At 59.4% G+C, this 19,433-nt stretch overlaps 1 protein-coding gene across 1 annotated transcript; it reads right to left on the bottom strand.

The window, feature by feature from the left end:
• Positions 1 to 208: 208 nt before the first annotated feature.
• Positions 209 to 19,315, bottom strand: STKLD1 (serine/threonine kinase like domain containing 1). The gene is made up of 17 exons (XM_060153912.1): positions 19,102 to 19,315; positions 17,343 to 17,429; positions 14,520 to 14,564; positions 13,148 to 13,222; positions 12,065 to 12,166; positions 10,090 to 10,160; positions 9,291 to 9,406; positions 7,701 to 7,819; positions 6,995 to 7,158; positions 6,347 to 6,474; positions 5,164 to 5,247; positions 4,451 to 4,567; positions 2,825 to 2,953; positions 2,188 to 2,316; positions 1,984 to 2,112; positions 760 to 900; positions 209 to 590 (listed from the first exon to the last, which is right to left on the bottom strand). The coding sequence occupies exons 1-17, from the start codon at positions 19,114 to 19,116 to the stop codon at positions 337 to 339; spliced, it is 1,905 nt and encodes a 634-aa protein (XP_060009895.1). The 5' UTR covers positions 19,117 to 19,315; the 3' UTR covers positions 209 to 336.
• Positions 19,316 to 19,433: the final 118 nt, after the last annotated feature.

Genomic DNA, 19,433 nt, shown 5'->3' with positions numbered 1-19,433 from the left:
GAGGCTCAGTGTCTGAGGGGACTGCCGTGCCCCCCTGCTGGTCCTGGGTGACACCTCTCCCTGACCCCCACCCCTAAGGAGACGCCCTGTGGCAGTGGGCGCCCCGTCAGGTACAGCCTGAGGAGGGAGAGGCAGACCTCCCCGGGCGGCTGCCTGCGACAGGTCTACTGCCCACCATCGGAGCTGGGCCGCGAGGCCTCTTCCAGTTTCTGAAGCACACTTTGTGCGTAAGAAACCAACTCCTGCAAGGAGAACAGTAGGTCAGCCGTTTCCATGGACGGTCTCTGGGCCCACGAGTAACTTCTGTTATTTAATCTGCTTTTCTTCGAAGCAGTCTCACTGCTGCTTCTCTCCAGGGTTTACTTTGGTCAGGTCGTGGACACGGTGATACAGGGAGGGCCTCTTAAAACCACACACGCGGCAGCCCCAGTCGCCTCCACACAAACCACTGCTCTGGCCCCTGGACTCTGTGCCACCCAGGTCTGGCTGAGGCAGCCCCCCAACACTCACCAGGCTGGAGGTGAAGCGCCCGTGGATCTCCTCGACCAGGGGCTGGATGCCGCTGGACACCAGCTCTGACAGGATGTCCTCTGCGGGCAGAGCAGAGGGTCCCGAGGCCGGGCCCCCCCCCCGCCAAGGCTTAGCGTGTACCTGGCACGGAGGGTTCCTGCCCCTCCCCCAGTGGTCATAGCCGCTAGCAGGGCGCCTCTTGAACGCTGGCTTCCAGGGAGGGCGTGACGAGGGCAGGGGGGTCCTCACTGTGGGAGGCGAGGTGGGCCAGCAGCATGCAGATGCTCTCCACCACCTCCGGGTCGTCCTGGTGGAGCTGGTACGTCTCCTGGATGAGGGTGAGGCCGCTGCTGCCCTCCTCGGGCATCACCACCTGCAGAGCCGCCAGCTCTGGGCGTGGGCGAGGGGGTGGGTGGGTGACAGTAGTACTGGCAGGGGATGCCATGCTGTCCTGCAGCGTGGGGACCGCCAAGGCCAGGCTTTTCCTGGCTCTGCATCTGCGGGTGTCCTCTGGTGGGGTGTGCACCCGCCTCTCTCTCCATCCCAGCAGCCCCCAAGGCCAGTGTGCTTGTAGAGGGGTGCTGGGGACGTTCCAGGGCACCTGCCTGCCCCGTGAGGAGGCCCGTCAGTGCGGGGTTGGGCCTGGCTCCTGGGGGGCTGGGGGCCCGTGAGAGCAGTGACCCGTGATGTCACGTAGTTGTCAGATCCTCCTGGAGCCCAGGGGGAAGCTGACCCTCCAGGGAGTGGACTTAGCCGTCAACAGCCAGCAGGAGGCAAAGCCGAGATTCCCGGCTCTGGGGTCCCGCACGCTCGCTGGGTTCTGACAACCCCGCTCCTTGTTCACTGAGCCACGTGCCTTTTGCTCTTGGGGCTTCAGCACCCCACCCCGTTTGACGGCGGGATCCCGGCGGGAGTGGGGGGTAGGCCCGGAGACCCCGCCCGCTCGGGAGGTTCTCTCCAGGAGTGAAGGTCACCCCACTCCCTGCTTCAGGCCGAGTAGCAGGCAGAGACCCACCAGCCTGCACACCCAGCAGGGGCCGGACCTCACAGGGGCCAAACCACCCCACATGGCAGGCAACCTCTGCCAGGCTCCAGGCCCCGAGTGTCCGTTAGGGCTCGTGGTGCCAAGTCGGGTGCAGAACCTGGGCCGGGGGCTTAGGAACAGCTGGGCTTTGCGTGGAGGCGGAGTTCAGAGCCCTGACTCGGGCTGTTTTCAGAGCCACACCTGGAGGGGAGCCTGCACACACGCCAGGCTTGTGGGTGGCAGGCAAGGTGGTCACCGTGCAGAGTTGCAGGGAGCAGTGGGAAGTGAGGGTACAGGTCTGCGCGGTGACGTCTGGGCGATGGGACTGTAGGTGTTTCCCCTCCCTGCTTTGAGCGTGTGCTTGCTTTTGGTTTGGGGCTGCCGGCAGGCGTTGCTGGGGGAGTCTGCCCCCGCCTCCTAGTGGCAGCCCCGGCCGTCCCCAGGCTCACCGGACATCTTCGTGAGGCTGGCCAGCGCCTGGCAGGCATTGTTCACCAGCAGGGCTCGGTCCTGGCACGCCCGGATGCTTTGCAGGATTAGGACCACCACCTCTTCCAACTGCTGCTCGCCTATGCAGCCTGCGGGGGGCCACACGTGCCTCGTCTCGAGGGCCCAGGGCCACCTCTCCGGCCCCGGGGCCCCAGGCTGCTCACCCAGCAAGGACAGCAGCCACAGGACTGCACAGCTGGCTTCAGCCATCTCCGCGTCCGTGGGGTAGGCGGCCAGCACCTCAGCAATGAGGGCCGGGGCTTTCTCCCAGGGGGCCTTGTTCGCGATGACAGCTGGAACAGGACGGGGTGGAAGAGGGAACACCTACTCCTTGGTGGCACAGAAGCTGGGGGGAGGGGCAACCCCAGCCTGCCAGCCAGTCTGTAGGGTAGGAATCGGCAGGGCCCCCAAGGGGAGGTCTGGGAAGCCCTGCGTGCCGGGTGTGGGCAGGCTCTCCACGGTCGGGAGCCCTCTTTTCCTTGGGGAAAATGACCTCCCAGGTGCTGGAGGGCCAAGTGGGGCCTGGAGAGGGAGTGGCACGGCCTGGGAGCACCCCCTTTCTGAATCAGAAGTCAGGATGGTTTGCCCAGTGCTAAGGCCAGCTTGTGGAACCAGGGACTGCCCAGGAAATCCCACGATGTGCGTGAGCTGGAGGGTTCCATGGGCCGGGCACGAGGGGGTCCGAATATGAACCCACCCCTCCCCAGGATACCGGTGCAGCTTCTCCCGTCCACCCTGGCCCTTTGTCTCCCTCTCCTCCCGGCTCTCGGGTGGTTAGGGCGCAGCCCCGGGCCCGCTCACCGTCCACCAGCAGAGCCCAGAGCAGCCTCAGGCCGTTCAAGCAGGTGTCCCTGTTCCTGGGGAGGGCGTCCAGGCGCTCCAGGATGCACTCGCACAGCCCGGCCCTCCGCAGCTCGTCTGTGGCCAGTCCTGCAGGTGGGCCCCGGCATTAGGACCACAGAGAACACCTGGAGGAAGCCCTCCCTGGGGGCCACCCCTTCTCTGTAGTCCTAGGGCACTGCAATCCCATGCGTCCCACGCCAGTGGTGCCTACTTGGCCAGTTTCACGCCCAGCATGAGACCCAGAAACAAGGGTATGAGCCATCCCCTGGGCCACCGTTCCAGCACCTCCCATCCCATTGCTGGGCTGGGACCGGCCTCTGAGCTTTCCTTCCAAGATGGGACCACGACTGTGTTCTCTCAGGGTGATCACCTGGCATTGTTTGCCAGGTGGTCCCGATTTACAGCTGCTGTCCCAACATGGCTACTCATGGCAGCTCTTTGCACTTCTCTGCGCGGGGTCAATGAAATGTGGTAAATTGCCTGGTGAGTGTAGGGTGGGCTGGGGGCTGCGGGGCTCCAGGTGAGGCCCCAGCTTCCCTTTGGAGAGAACGACGCCCACCCGGTTAGTGGCTGGAGATGGGGAACATGTGTAAAGCCCTCGGTGGTGACCCTCTCCCCACACCGTCTCCCGACTGCTCGCTGGTGGCCCCTGGAGCGGGGCCGGTGGGGCAGCAAGGGCGGGAACCCGAAACACGTCGGCGTGAAGCCCACGGGGGCGCCTGGCTGCGGCCCGTGCATGTTGCCAGAGGGACACGTGACTGTGAACATGGAAGCTGGGGACGGAGCAGCTGTCCCCTCGGGGCATCCCGGCGCTGCCCGCCTGAGCCCTGCGCCCACGGGAGGGCGGCGCCCACCCTGGCTGGCGACGGTGAGCGGGCGGTGCACCGTGACCAAGGGCTGCTGCTCCTTGGGGTGGCTCCGCGCACACTCAGCGGCACGGGGGCCATGGTGCTGTCGCTCGGCGCCGTGGCCGCTGGGTCCTGCCCCAGTGCTGCGCAGGCCAGCAAAAGAGGCCGGGGAACCCTGAGCTGGGCCACGGTGGGAAGACAGCGGGCGGGGGCGGGGGCGGGGTCTCCAGGGAGAAGGCCGAGGTCGGGGCTCCAGTGCACCGTAAGTGCTTATTGCACGACCGAGCCAAGGACCGGAGGGCTGGGGCCCCTGCCAGGGCTGTGAGCACGTGCGGTGTAAAGCGTTACGTGGAAATTCAGCCTAAATATTCAAGTGAGAAAGGCAGTGAAGTATTTCCAGTTTAAAAATCGGAGGCTAGGCCCTCGGGCTCTCAGCTCCAGCCTCTCCCATCCCTCCTCAGCTGCCCTCCTGGGAACCCACGCCTGGGACCCCATCCCACCTGCCTGGGCTCACACCACAGGACCCCTATGACCAGCTCCTCGTTTCATGCCTAGAGATCAGCCAGAAGGGGGAGCAGCTGGTCCAGGGCCACAGAGGCAGGCCTCGGGCGGTGCCCCAGACTCCTGGCTGCGCCCTGCCTGTCATCCTGGGGTGGGGTTGGGTGCCCAGAGGGTCAGACGCCAGGGCGATGACTGGCGTGGGAGGGCGGGGGTAGGAGAAGCCAGCTGTGCCCACCTTGGCCCCGGGTGCGGAGCAGCAGGGAGCAGGCACACGGCTGTGCGTCAAGGACCCTGTCGTGCTGCTTCACGGTGCCGACCAACACCTCCGCCAGCTCCGCCGGCCACGGCACACCTGGCAGCGTGGGAGGCAGAGTGAGACTCGGCGTACGAGCAGGTGGCGGGAGGGGGTGTGGACCAGACCCTGATGGGAGTCTGCAGGGCGTCACACGTGGGCCCCTGGGTGGAGAAAGTTGGGTGAAGAGGTGTTCTCATGCACTCTTGGGAGGTGAGAAAGTTGGTGCAGTGACGGAGGTATGAAAACGTGAAGTATTCACAGCCTGCACATCTAGGAATTTATCCTGCAGAAGCACACAGAACACACGCACATGCCCCGGGGTGGGCTGTGTAACATTGCTTATGATACCGGGGAGTCGGCAACCACTCAAATAGCCAACCAGAGGGATGGTGGCAGGGACGGGGTGGCTATTAAGCATCCATGAACAGCACGTGAGGGGGGCCCCGGGAAGTGGTTCGGATGCCAAGCCCAGCCCCCGCCCACTTGTCTGCTCAGTGAAAGCGGCGGCACAGGAGGAAGTCCAGGCTCCTGTTCCAGGCAGGTGGTAAAGCCGTGCATGCTCATGGGAATGTAAACGGGCGGCAGGCAGTACCAGCTAGGGAAGCTGGAAGGGCCGGGGCACCTGGGGGAAGGCGAGAGGGTGGCGGCTCTACCTTGCTGGTCTTCAGACGTCCCCAGGAGCCCCTCCAGGGCCCTCTGCTGGTCTTCGGGGTGGCTGGAGAAGTTCTGCAGGATCTCTGTGGGGGACAGGGCAGCACGGGGCGACGCCTTGGCTCAGGGACCCGCCTGAGGGCCGGGGCACCAGGGGCGCATCCGTGAGCACCGCTGCACAGGCCCACGTGACCCGGCGCGAGGTGGCGACCTTATCATCCTCACCTTCCCGGCCGAGCCACCTGTCCAAAGTCGAACCTGGATCTGCCTGAGAGCCCGCCCAGGGGGGTGCTTCCACTCCACACCTCCCTCAGGTAACTCCCTCCAGGGTACTCAGGGCGATGACCTTCAGCTGGACCCAGCTGTCTGCCTCCAAAGCCCATGGCCACGAGACAGGGAGACAGCAGCTGGGCCCTCACGGGTCCCCTTCTCCAGAAAGGGAGGCAGAGGTAGCAGCCCTTTATCACAGGCAGCCCGCGCAGGGAGCCACTGATGGGGAGGAGGGATGGGAGGGCGGAGCCACCCCCGAACTGGAAGATGACCTCCAGATCCACTCTCTGCCCAAGACCGTGGGGGTAGCCCCCAGCCTGGGGCACGCGGAGGAGTCTACCGTGTGCGCCTTTGCGGGGTGGGGGGTGGCCAGCCAGCACTGTGCCTGGAGCCTCAGGCCTGCACATGTCACGTTGCACACGGAGCCCCTGGGCCACCTCACCTTCCTGCAGGGCCCTGCCTGCTGGTCCACGGTGGCTGCTGTGCCGGCCCCAGCGTGAGCACCATTCTGGGCACGTAGCAACCACACAGGAGGTGCTGCTCATTGGGGAAGACACTCCAGGCACCGGGCCGCCGTGTGCCGGGCGAGTGAGCAAAAAGCGGGGAGTCTGTGGTGGGGTGCGTGGCAGTGAGGGGCTGTTCGGTGACGTCGAGGACTGTGTAGCCGGAACAGAGGGGAAGCAGGTGGGGGCCTGGCCACAGAGATGAACTCTGCTCTAGGTAAGCTCGGGGGTATCTGAGCGGGGTGGTACCCTGAGCAAAGCAGTGCTTGGGATGGACGAGGGGCAAGCCCACCGGCCATGTGTGAGGAGCAGTCCAGGGGACTGGGGGGGGCCACTGCCCCCCAGCTAAAGACAATGGGGTGCCGGGGCCACAGCAGCCTCTGGCGCCGCCCCCTCAGGGCCCCGTCATCACCTAAGATGCTGGTGACGTTGCTTTCTAGCAGCCTGTCGATGATGAAGTCAGGCACCACCTGCTGGTGCAGCGTCAGAGCACTGCTGGAGGACCTGAAGTCGCTGCTCACAAACAAGTGAATCACGTCCCTGGGGAGGGGCAGAGAGCCGCCAGCTGGCCCTGCGTCCCCTCTGCGTCCAGCAGCTGCTGGGCCTCCACCTGTTTGGGGCACCCGCTTGGGAGCACCTCTCCCAGCATCACGGTGCGTCAAGCGGGCACCGCAGCAATTCCCCCTCCAGGAGGGGCCGAGGGAGGACAGTGCTGGGCCCTGGCACTTGCACTCGCGTGGGCCCCTTCCTCCATAACATAGACCCAAAAATCACAATTTCTGGCTGTGTTGGTATAAAGGTGAACATAACCCAGGGTGGATCAGTTTGTTCTTCTGACTCTACATTAGAGTTAAAACATCTTCCTGGGCCCTGGGCCATGCCTGATGGGGACCTGATGGGGAAGCTGGCCCTGTTTGTCCTGCACTCACAGATGTGGCCACAGTTTGGGACAGCCCACACTGGAGGAGCCATTGTCCATAGAGGCAGCGCTTTGTGGTGTTAAAACCCCAACTACGTGCACAGGCTGACAGTGAACTGCCACCCCAGGGCCTGAGCTCACCTGATGGTTATTCGATCCGACGGGTCGGCCTGGAGCATCAGAGGCAAAAGGGAACTGAAGATTTCTGCGTCGGGGACCCTCCTCTCCTCCATGGTCCTCAGGACACCCCTCAGGCCGTCGGGGGAACTCCGGATGGACTTCCGCAGAAGCATGGCTTCCGTGCTCTGGGAGGAGAGAGAGGACCACTTGTGCACCTCCTCAGCTAAAGGAAGATGGCCTGACCTCGGGCAGAGGGGAGGCGATGTGGCCGCCGCTGTCAGGAACGCACAGAGGCCACCTGCGCCCCAGAGTTCTTGTACGAAGAAGAAATGGAAGTTCAGAGAAAAGCAAGTGACCATCTCACTGGCTGGAGGGAGTAAGGGAACAGCCCTCCGTCCACGGCCGGACTCCCACTGTGGGCCAGTTAGTGCAACCGAACTCAGCTGTTCTTGTCCATAAGGGGGCGCTGTTGGGGGCGGATTGAATGTTACCATCACCATCACCACCACCACATGAGGGCCGAGCAGGCCCAAATGCGGGGTCCTCCGGCGGCTGGGGCAGCGGGGGGGCCTCCACACAGCCCCACAGGCACTCAGCGTGGGCAGGAGGGTGCCAACGGGAAGAATGCGCCCTTTTCAGGGCCGGGGGTGGGCAGAGCCTGGCTCCCTGGGGCTGTGGGGAGCGGGGTTCAGGTGTGGCGGGGAGGGGTGGATGGAAGGCCCCTCACATCCAGGAAGGAGCAGCCGGCCATGTCGAGAATGATGCAGCCCAGGGACCAGATGTCAGATTTCTGGCTGAAGGAGAACTTGAGGGCTTCGGGGGCCATCCAGGACTTGTGAGAGGGGTCTGTTGGCAGGAGTGAAGTGGGGGATGCGTGAGCCCCATGCTCCCTGGGGAAGCAAGCAGCTTGAAGAATGAGCCCTCCATCACCCTCCTCCAGGGAGGGAGAGACGTGCTATCCGAGGGGGAAAAGGAAGAGGCCCCTGGTCAGTAAGATCCTGGCCCTTGATCTTCACCAGTGAGGCTGCCCATCTTGGCAGGGGCCCACCAGGCTGGCCGTGTGCGCACCTGTGTCCCACTGCAGCTGCAGAAATAATCGGAAGGGGTGTCTGCCACAAAGGTAAAATCTGCACTCTCCATAAACGTCGTGCCTCTCCCAACACTTAGTCGGGACCTTGAGGCAATGTTACGGTTGCCCTGCCCTAGTTTCTAAACCTGAACCCCTGGGACTTCCCTGGCTGTCCAGTGGTAAAGACTCTGCGCTTCCACTGCCAGGGGCACGGGTTCGATACCTGGTCAGGGAACTAAGATCCCGCATGCCGCGCCGCCAATAAATACATACATACATACATAAACAAACAAACCTGAACTCCAGACAGGGAGCCAAAAGAGCAGGGTCCCCGGCCCAGCTCTATCAGGGCCTGACAGGCCGCAGGCAGCCCCTCCCTCTCCAGACCTCCATTCCCCAAACAAAGAGCAAAGGGGTGGGCTCCAAGGACCCCTGCCATCAACACCTCCGGTACATCCACCCATCCACTCACCTGCCCACCCACACCCGCCTCTCCATCCTTCCACCCACCTATCCGCCTGTTCATCTATCTGCATGTCCATCTATCCACTTGTCCATCCGCCCACCCACTCATCTATCCATCCATCCATCTATCCACCCATCCACCCATCAAGGACAGCATGCCACGGGTCCCTGCCAGCCCGGGACTCTGGAGTTCTCCACTGGAGAGTTGCTCTCTCCACCCCGGATAGCCGTTATAGGGTTGAAGCCCAGCTCCCTTTGCCCTGTTGTCTTTTTTTTTTTTTTTTTTTTTTTTTGCGGTACGCGGGCCTCTCACTGCTGTGGCCTCTCCCGTTGCGGAGCACAGGCTCCGGACGCGCAGGCTCAGCGGCCATGACTCACGGGCCCAGCCGCTCCGCGGCATGTGGGATCCTCCTGCACCGGGGCACGAACCCGTGTCCCCTGCGTCGGCAGGCGGACTCTGAACCACTGCGCCACCAGGGAAGCCCGCCCTGTTGTTTTTTTAAAGGAAGGAAAACGTCTCTCCCCGGACTGCTCACCTTTACCACCTCCTGGGTTATTCTGAGACTCAGTAAAGTAACCCAGCCCGAGCCAATGCCTGCCGTCCACCAGCCCTCCCTCTGTGCGTGTCAGTCTCCTTCCTTCTGAGGCCTTCCTTCACCCTTCTTGAAGGTTAACATTTTCTGAGTGTCTTTTGGACCCTGCATGCCCCCCACTCAGTTGAATGGGCCCTCCTGCAGTGCTCCCCCGCCACCACTGTCCCCTGGCCGGGAGGACGCCAGCCACCTTCCTCTGCACGGACGTTCCACTTGGCTACATCGGTCATGAGTGCGTTGGAGCTCAGGTCCTGCAGTTTGCAGTGGTCGCTGCTGACCAGTGCGATGTTGGAGGGCTTGAGGTTCCTGAAACCGAGAGGCGCGCCCTTCCACCCACTGCCTGGCAGGGCCACATCCGTCTGTGAACCCTCCGCTCCCGCCACACCCAGGGCCGCCGCAGCAGCCCACACCCCTCCTCTCTCCTCAGTAGATGCCCTGTTCAGCCACTTTTTGAATATCATTTTCTGTAAGCATAAATATACTGTTATTTCAAATGGGAAAAACAAGCCAACTGCAAGTAAGGAAACACCGATCCTCCCGGGGTCCCTCCGCTAACGTCCTTCCAGATCTCAGCTGACATTAACACGGAATCTCGAGCATTTCCTTCCTACGTTTGGTTCACACAGTTTTCTCTCCTCCTCTAAATACAGCACTGATCCTTCAGATCACGATTCTGGAGAATGAAACTGGCAGGTCAAAAGCTCAGCCTGGGAGTGCCCAGAGGCCCTCGGGCGGCCTAATCTCTTCGTCAGTGCTGTTATCTGGTTCTTCCCTTGCACTTTAGAACCAACTGCCCCGTCTGTGCATGGGGAGGGTCGTGGAGGGGGTGATGTTCTCTTTAAGCCAGGGAGGTGCTCTGGGAGGGGGAGGGGCCCATCCTTGTCCCAGCTGCACCTCTCTCCCTTGGGCCCGCGCCCGGGCGCTGCCACCTGGAGGTGCCACCCCCAGGAGGTGCCTTTTCTCCTCAAGCAGCCTGGCCACCCGGTCACCTGTGGATAATGTCCAGCTGGTGCAGGTACTCCAGCGCATTCAACACCTGGCCCAGCATGTTCTGCATCCACTGGGGAAAGAAGGAGAGATGCCAGGACTGGGGGGGCCTGAAAGCTCCCAGGTGGGCCTCCCAGCTGCTCTTAGGCAGGTCAGTGGCCACTCAGAGCAGCCAGCAGGGTCGTGGCCAGTTCCCACCCTGCGTCTTGAAATGGGCCTGAAGTGAGCGGCCAACAGCTCAGAGCCAGTGCGGGAGCTTCTGCTGCAGGCTGCTTCAAGGCCCTCTGGACAGAAATGCCCTGGTCTCCAGACCCCCCACTCCTGTCTCCAGCAGACCCCGGGGGCCCTGGGGCTCTAGCCCCGCCCGGGTCCCACCCCATGGGTACCAGAGATGCTGAGGTCTGCAGCTGCTACTTGGGGTTTGCCTCTCCAGGGCGTTAGAATGGAAAGAGCCCTGAGAGAGAACATTCTGAAAGCAGTTTGTGTCAGAAACAAGATCCACCTGGTTTCCAGGGCAGTGATGTTCAAACCGTGTTCCTAGGAACCCTGGATTCCACCTGGGGTGTCAAGAGAGGGGCTGAGCAGGCAGGACCCCGGCGTTCCTGCCACGCCACCTTCCACTGACCCCCAGACCCCTGACTGGAGTAGCTCTGCTTTCCTTACTGGGGGTTCTGAGAACATCTTTGTGCTCGACAGGGTTCTACTACAAACAGAAAGTTTGAAACCCACTCAGAGGCTGTCTCTGAGGCCCACTTTGGAGCTGCGTGCCCCTCAGAACACCCCAGCAGGGTCGCAGTGCCTGGAGGCCCAACAGAACAGAGGCATGTTCAGAGCAAAAGCAGGCAAAATTTATTTGGGGTGGGTCATAGACCTAAATGTGAGAGCAAAATGGATCCAGCTCCAAGGGCAACAGAGGAAAATATCGTCATGACCTTGGGGCGGGGAAGGCTTCTCTAAAGGCTCAGAAGACACCAACCTCAGGCAAAACACTGATGAACCAGAGTTCATTACAATTAAGAAAGTGAACTGGCAAGCCACAGACTGGGAGAGGACATCTGGACACTGTGTCCATAATATATAAAGAGCCACTACGAATCAACAAGAAAAGACGGACAACCCTAATGTTTAAATGGGCAAGAGACCTGAACAGGCACAAAAGAAGATATCCAAATGGCCAAAAAGTGCTCACCATGACTACTCAAAATAATTGAAACTAAAATGTAATTTTTAATTAAAATTAAGAAGACTGACACAGTGAAATGTGGGCCAGGATGCAGAGCCGGAAGACTCACAACTTGGGATGAGAATCAACACCGAGTCAACCAACCATCCTGGAAAACTGGGACACTGGCTAAAGCAGCACACGCACCCATTCTGTGATCCAACGACTCCACAGTCACGCAGAAAATGAATGCTTAGGGCCATCAAAACACATGCCCAGCAGTGTTCATGGCAGCCCTTCTCCATAATAGCCCCAAACTGGAAGCAACCCAGATGCTCACAGCGCTGGACCAGATACACTGATGGTGACGTGGCCATCTGACAGAGTGGAGACGGATGGTCTCCTGACACACTCACAGGTGGGTAAATCTCAAAGCACTGGGATGAACGCGAGAAACCAGACACAAGCAAACAACATGCTGTATGAGCCCATTTATGAGAACTTCAGGGACAGGCAGAAGGATCTCTGGAGGCAGAAGTCGAACCCTGGGTACTGGATGGGACTGTCTGAAGGTCCAGGAACGCTCTGACCTCATGTGAGGGAGGGGACGGGAGTATCTGCCTATGCAAAACACACCAAGGTGTACACTTAAGATCTGTGCACATTACGGTATGCAAATACCTTCATTCATAACTGTCGGAAGAAATGAGACCAGACTCCATCCGTGCCTGCCCCTCTGCCCCCCGCTGTGGGGCCTGTGGCATCACAGGGTCCAGGCAGCCCCCAGGCCTGGTGCCCCAGAGAGTCTGTCTTACCTGGGAGTCAATGACTGTCTTTGCCGCCCTCTTCTTCTCAATGACATTCTGGAAGCTTCCCTCGTGGAACTCCATCACCAGGCAAAGGAACAGAGAGGAGATCTGCAGGGGACACAGCCCCTTAGCCAGGTGCCGAGTTCTGGCCTCCAGAGGCCCAGGCCTGGGGGCTTCCGGGCCGTCACCCACTCCAGGTCTTTCCTCTCAGCCAGGCCACCACCGGCAGTGACTATGGGAGAATGCCCCCTTCTGTGGGGGGGACAGCCCCTCCTGAGCAGCTCCCGCCTCCGCCTCCTCTCTCCTCCCCCCATCCCCCCCTACCCCCCATCTACACTAAGCTGCTTTAGGAAAACCTAAAGGGGCGCGGGGTCTCCTGGCCACCGCACACGTAGACCACCGTGCCTGGGGCACCGGGCCCTTTGTCCCTTAGGGCTCAGCTGAGATCCACTCCTCCCTCTGAGGGGCCTGCACCCGACAGGACCCCAGCAGCCCCCGTCAGGCCTCTGAGAGCACCCTGCCTTCCCTCCCACAGTGACATGTCCTCTTGGCTTCTCTGTGTCCCCCTTGAGAGTGTGAGGGGGTGCTCAGAAAATACTTGGGGGGACAGGTGGTGAGGGGCCCTCCCCACGGCTTTCCTCAGGGCCCAGCTGACGGGGAGGGGGCCCCTCCCTCGGTTGTCAGCCCAGATGGGGGTCTGACTGTGGGGTCACACCTGGCCCCCTTCCCCTCCAGCCCCCCGCACCCCCCAGCTCAGCCCCATGTGGAGTAACCGGCAAGCTTCCGGCTCCTTGAAGATGAGAAATCAGCTCGCCAATGGGACCAAGCACGGGGCTCGGGGCGACCAGACCCAGACTGGAATCCTGCTCGGTTGTCGCCAGCTGGTTTCTCCCAGCCTCCACTTCTTCCGGAAAGTGGGACAGTGACCCTCCTATGCAGAGGCTGTGGAGCGCACGTGAGACGATGCCCAGAGAGCTCCCGGCGTGGCCCCATGAGTGCTGCGGCCATTGGCGCTCGGGGGGCACAGCGGGGGGTGCTCTGTGCCCGCCCTGAGTGCCTGCTGGGCCCGCGGGGTCGGCTCTGACCCACCTCACTGTTCCACATGATGAAGAGCTCCTGGTAGATGGAGACGTGGGCATGCTGAAGCTTCAGCAGTGGCATCAACTGCGAGGCGAGGCCAGAGAAAGTGGAGATGTTAGGGAAACACTGCTTCCAGAGGTGCTTCTCTGTCACACGTCCCAACAAAAACCACACGCTTCCAGCTCTGAGCGCGGGCCCAGGGAGGGTGGGCAGCCGGAGGTTAGGGGCCAGACAGCCCAGGGTAGGTCCTGTCTCTGGCATGAGCTGGCTGTGCTGTGTGACTGAGGAGAGGCTCCTCAACCTCTCTGAGCCTCCTAGCCTCATCTGGAAACAGCAGTAACGGTGGTATCTGCTTCACAGGGGTGTCGGGAGGACTAGGTAAGCCGATGTAGGCAGAGTGCCTGGTGCGTTGGAAACAAGCACAGTCCGGGTTGGCTGACAAAGGGGGTGTGGCCAACGGGAGGCCGGCCACTGCGGCTGTGCCCAGGCCACCTGGCCTCCTGGCTGTGTACACTAGAGGTCCCAGGGCCCCTGCCCTGAGCTCAAAGTGCTTTGCAAACGAACACAATTAGGCAGTAGAAATGGCTCCCTTAGCGACTTAGGCCAGACGGACAGCTGCTTATGACAGCAGGTTGGGTGTGAAAGAAGGTCGCCTAGTGGGGTGGAGAGGGGGCTGTGATGCTGGGGGGCGCGCGGGACGGCCCCCCCACATTCTTTCTTTCATGAATGTGGCCTGGGTCCATCACCATGTGTCAGACACACTGTGGACAGAAGAGCTGTTTGCTAGCAAAGCTCAAAAGCTGGTGATTCCGGAAAAAAGACAAACAAGTGACCATTAGCTAGGAAGGGAGACATTCAACCTCATGTGAAATTCAAGAGAAGCAGAGAAAAATGACGCGGAGCCTTTGCCGGCAAATCGAAGTATATGCAGCTGTTTCTGCTGTTATTATAAATCAAGATGTTACTGTCGGTTCTGATTGGCAGCCTTAAGAAACGTAAGAATTTATATTTTCTTTGTTAACCAATTCTCTATTTTCCAAATATTCTATTGTAACTGATACTTTTACAATTGAAGAAAAAAATCTTTTAAAAGATGGTTATTGGTAGATCAGCCTAGGGACCTAGCCAACATTTAAAGGTTATCATCTTCTCTGAGAACATATATTCTAAGTTGTCAGCACCTGGATTTAGAAATGAGTGTTTGGTACACAGACTCCCTTCATGACCTGGGGGCCTCTGACTTCATAGCACAGGGCAAGAGCTGGTTCTGACCCTCCATGCCTTCACCAGGCTTCCACCCATCATGCCACAGTGGGGTGCAGAACAGTCTCTGTGTGTCCTGCATCATGTCCTGTAGAGAGGGAACCACGCAGAGAGTTACCTCCTCCAGGGCCTCGTTGGCCTGATGCTCATCAATGCACTCCACCTGCAGGGGCACAAGAGCACTAGGTTGCTAAACGTGCAGTAAACGCCCTCGTCATCATCGTGACCACCATCACCACCATCACCACCACCATCACCATCACCACCACATCACCATCACCATCACCACCATCACCACCACCACCACCACCATCACCATCACCACCATCACCATCACCACCAACATCATCACCACCGTCACCATCACCACCACTACCACCACCACCATCATCACCATCACCACCACCATCATCACCAGCATCATCACCATCACCACCACCATCACCACCACCATCACCACCATCACCACCAACATCATCACCACCGTCACCATCACCATCACCACCATCACCATTATCACCACATCATCACCATCACCATCACCACCACCATCACTATCACCACCATCACCATCACCACCATCACCACCACCATCACCATCACCATCACCACCATCACCATCACCATCACCACCACCATCATCACCATCATTATTCACCAGGGCTGCCAGGCGCCTATATTCATGCCCCATCACACACCACCAGATGGGGCCTGGAGATGTTCCTAAGGAAGGGATCCAAAAATCCTCTGAGCCATTAGGTCACCTTTGCCCCTATTGCAAGGATAAGTTTAGGATCACATAACGTAAACTCCAAGGAATCGTTAGAGGATCCATTTTCAGACCATCTTGAAAGCAGGGGAGGAAACAATGTGTTGCCCCCAGAGCCAAAGAGCTCTGCTGTGGCTCGCGAAGTACCAGCCCCGCCACTGTATTCCTCACCCGCATTGGGAGGCTTGTCCCTGTCACTGAATGTGGGCGGTGGGGAACGCGTGGAGAGGGGGAGAGGGTGGTGGTCAGGGCAGCACCGAACTTTGAGTCTGCAACATACTTGGTGGCAAAGACTGTGCGTTCATACTGTCACCGCGTCTTACCAGATCCTTACCCAGAACTTTTGCATATAAGATTTACAAATGAAAAACTCTTGTAACTAGGGTGATCGTAGATGAAAATGCAGTTAGTGGGTGATTCCCCAATCCACGTAAAGACCCCAGACGCAGCGGCACCATGCATCCCTTCCTTCTGTTCCAGGGGCTCGTGCTGAAGTCATTTTGGCCAAAAACATACTGAAAGCCTTCAAATTACCACCTCTTTTGACCTAGAAATCCCACCCCTAGGAATTTATCCCAAGGAAATCATGGATCCTCAAAAAAATTAACTATAAGGTTGTTTATCAGAGTTGCTTATGCAGAGTGAAAAATCGAGAACAAGCTAAGCCCTTATCGCCCTGAGTGGATGGGTTGGGTCAGTCATGGCACATCAAGCAGGGGGGTCCACACGGCCACCAGAGCCAGGGAAGGAGGAAGATGCGTCAGCAGCACCAACAACATTTGCCATACACTCAGTGGGAAAAGCACATTATCAAGTTCAGCACCATTCTTTTGTCTTGTTTTGTTTTGTTTTGTTGCGGTACACGGGCCTCTCACTGTTGTGGCCTCTCCCGCTGCGGAGCACAGGCTCCGGACGCGCAGGCTCAGCGGCCATGGCTCACGGGCCCAGCCGCTCCGTGGCGTGTGGGATCCTCCCGGACCGGGCCACGAACCCGTGTCCCCTGCATCGGCAGGCGGGCTCTCAACCACTGCGTCACCAGGGAAGCCCCATTCTTTTTTTTAATATTTATTTATTTATTCATTTATTGGGATCTTAGTTGCGGCACGCGGGATCTTCATTGTCGCGTGCGGGATCTTTAGTTGCAGCATGTGGGATCTAGTTCCCTGACCAGGGATCAAACCCGGGGCGCCTGCACTGGGAGTGCGGAGTCTTAGCCACTGGACCACCAGGGAAGTCCCAGCACCATTCTTGTAAAAAACCAAGAATTTTATAAATGCTTACCAAAAAACCCTGAAAGGATATACAACCCCCCTCCTCCATTTTGCTTAGAAAGATTGACTGATTTTTAAAAAAGTTCCTCAGGATTGACATATATACTAATATGTATAAAATGGATAACTAAGAACCTGCTGTATAAAAAAATAAATAAAATAAAATTCAAAAAAAAGAATAAAGCTCCTTGATGGTGAAAGCAGTCATCCATCCTGCCCCATGGGCCCGTGAGACAACGGGGCAACCCCACAGCCAGCCAGCAATGGAGCAGGAGGCCGGTAAGGACTTCCAGTCCTGCTGCCTCGGGGCTGAGCTGCTGCACAGACAGGAGGCCTGGCAGGGTGGAAGGGCGCCCACAGCGGCCACCAACAAAGCTCTTCCCTAGACCCTCCATTCATCTGGACTACCTGGTCTTGCACACGCTAAGGGCTGTCCTCCTGCAGGTGTGCACTCCACCCGGCCGTGCCAGGCCTGGTGAGGAGGTGAAGGAAGGGCCCGGGGTCAGCGTTCTGTCCTTAAACCTGTGTGACCTTGGGCAGGTCCCTGGCCACCCCCTCCAGCCTCCCTATCCTTGGCTGTAAAGCGGGGTCATCAGTCCCGCCTTGCTGAGGTGGCGGGAGATGAAAGATGATGCCGGGCACGATGTCCGCGTAAATGGTGGGTATGGCTGCTGGTGGAGTGAACGTGAGCATTCCTTCTCCAACAAGGTGAGAGAGGTGAGTCGGCGGGGAAGCCCGAGGAGCCTCATGTCACCCCCCTCATCCCCGTCTATCCGCCCACCCCCAGCCCGCTGGATCTTCCTTCGTGACTGCTGGCGGAGAGGAACTCGCTGTCACATCGCCTTTCTCTAATGTGTTTGGGGAGCCAGCCCCACTGGGTGCCACAGGCACGGCCTCTTACCTGCTTTATCACGTGCTTTACTTTGGTTTTTGTCTCCTCCACCAGAAGGTTCACCCCCAAGGCCCCAGGATTCAGCCAGTCCAAAATCTACCAGCAAAAGAGAAGCTTTCAGGAAAGTGTACACGTCGTTTCACTTCCCAAAGCGTGTGCCCACCTCCGGTGTCTTTTCCGGTCCTCCTAACTAATTTCCCTCGTGGGCTGGCCAACGAGGAAACGGCCCAGAATGCTTTGGAGGCCTGTGAAGGCAGAACCCGAGCCCATCTCTTTGAGGTCGATTCTGGAGCTCTGTCCACCACCCCACACCCCTTCTCCAGTCTGTGGTGAGGACTTGCAAGGCATCCAAGCACCAGCACCTCCCTGGGGCAGAGGGTTTCTTCACTCTCTCTAGCCCCCTAGGATCCCAGCTTCCAGCATCCACCTCCAAACTGGGCATCCAAACAAGAAAGTAACTGGTCCATAATTGGTGCCCTCATAGTCACAGCCGTGTGTGTGCCTGGCACGTGCCAAGCACTTTACAGCCACCCATGCAGTCGGCGCTGTTCCTATCTCCTTGTTTACACTGGAGGAAACTGAGGCACAGGGAGCGGGGTCCTTGCCTGAGGCTACAACACTAATAACTGAGAGGGCTGGGAGTCGACTGGAGCTCTGGAGTCTGACTCCAGAGCTGGCGCATCGAGCCAGACCTGCAGAGAGATGGCCGCCATGCCAGAACTCTGCGCGAGGAGGCTGAGGGATGGGTGAGCGTGGATGATGGGATGACAGTCATCAGAGGATGGGGGAAGGGGGCAGGATGCCGAGGAGGGCACAGAGGGGGTGGAGCCCCGTGTCCAAGGATTCTCAGAGTTCAGAAAAGTTTCAGGATTCTGTAATCCAGCCCGTGTGGCAGCCTGAATCCCGCTCAGGGAATAGCAGGGGTGTTGTACTGAGCCGCTTACGCTGGTGAAGGAATGCACACTTAACCATTCTTAGGGGGCAAGTTAAACAGTAAAATGCACCCCTGTCTTCGGATCAAGTCTTCCCCCCCCCCTTTAAAAGTAACTACTTTTAAAATTCTCTGGTCACCCAGAAGCTCACCGGCTTTACCACTGGCTGACACCCCACAGTCTCCCACACAGAGGGGATTCTCACAAAGTGAGAAAAATCTAAAAGACCGATTATCGTCAAATTGATGATTTTTTTTACAGAGACTAACAGTTAAAAAACTCGACATCTTATGCATTTAAACATTCGTTTGCAGCTTTCCTTTTGTTCTGTGAATTTTTCACGTCCTAAACATTTTCACAGGCCCTGGAAAAGGCCCAAGTTCCCCCAGCGAGGGACTACTGATGGGGTGTTTTAGGAGTTTGGGGGCGTCTGATTATGAATTCTGAACGTTCGAGGGTGTCCTGTCTCTATGGGCCGAAGCACATGGACCCATGGGTGAAAAGGATGAAGGTGTCGTCCATCCTCCCATATTCAGACTGGAGAGGCCTTAATTTCATCCACCATTTTAGAAAGCGGGAAACCCAGGCCCAGGGGGGCAAAGGGCACCCCGGAGGTCACGTCTGGAGGTACCGGAGATCACCCTATGAGCTAGAGGCAGATACTGGCCGCAACACGGGCCCCTTGCCTCCCTGGGGTCGGACCTGGCCCCTGGTCCCTCGTGACCGTTAAACCGGTAGGGGGCCGGGGGTGGCGGCAGGAGATCCAGGTCCTGGGCTCGCCCCGTACCGTCGGCCCCTCGTCGCCCCCGCCTCCCCACCAGCGGACAACTCGGCACCTGGTACTTTTCCATTGTGTCTTGCGGGGAGACTCCCGGCCTCCCTGTCCCACCACTGGGCGCTGGGGCGCACCGCTAGCCCCAGCCGAGTCGGACCCTAAACTGAGCATGCTCAGTCTGGACCGCGTCCGGTGAGCGCCCATCCCCCACCCTGGGGGCGCCCTTCAGCCCCGGGTGCTGGCCTGATCCGGGGACCCTCCCTGCCCGAACAGTGTCACAGTGTCCGCTGGGGCACCCGCGCGTCTCCAGCAGGCCGGCCCTCAGGGAGGAGCGGGCGGAGCCTCGAGCGGGGAGGGCGGGGCCTCAAGTGCGGTGGGCGGGGCCTGAGCGCG

This window comes from Lagenorhynchus albirostris, chromosome 7 (genome assembly GCF_949774975.1).
Source record: "Lagenorhynchus albirostris chromosome 7, mLagAlb1.1, whole genome shotgun sequence".
In the NCBI taxonomy this organism is placed as follows: Eukaryota; Metazoa; Chordata; class Mammalia; order Artiodactyla; family Delphinidae; genus Lagenorhynchus; species Lagenorhynchus albirostris.
Note: the sequence above shows the minus strand (reverse complement) of the source record. Positions and strands in the feature narration are given on the sequence as shown.

Excerpts from the sequence above, each read along its gene's own strand:
- STKLD1 (XM_060153912.1), bottom strand. Across the intron at positions 6,475-6,994 it reads TCGGATCGAATAACCATCAG|GGACGTGATTCACTTGTTTG; the intron begins GTGAGCTCAGGC and ends GCCCCTCCCCAG. Across the intron at positions 5,248-6,346 it reads CAACGTCACCAGCATCTTAG|AGATCCTGCAGAACTTCTCC; the intron begins GTGATGACGGGG and ends TGTCCCCCACAG.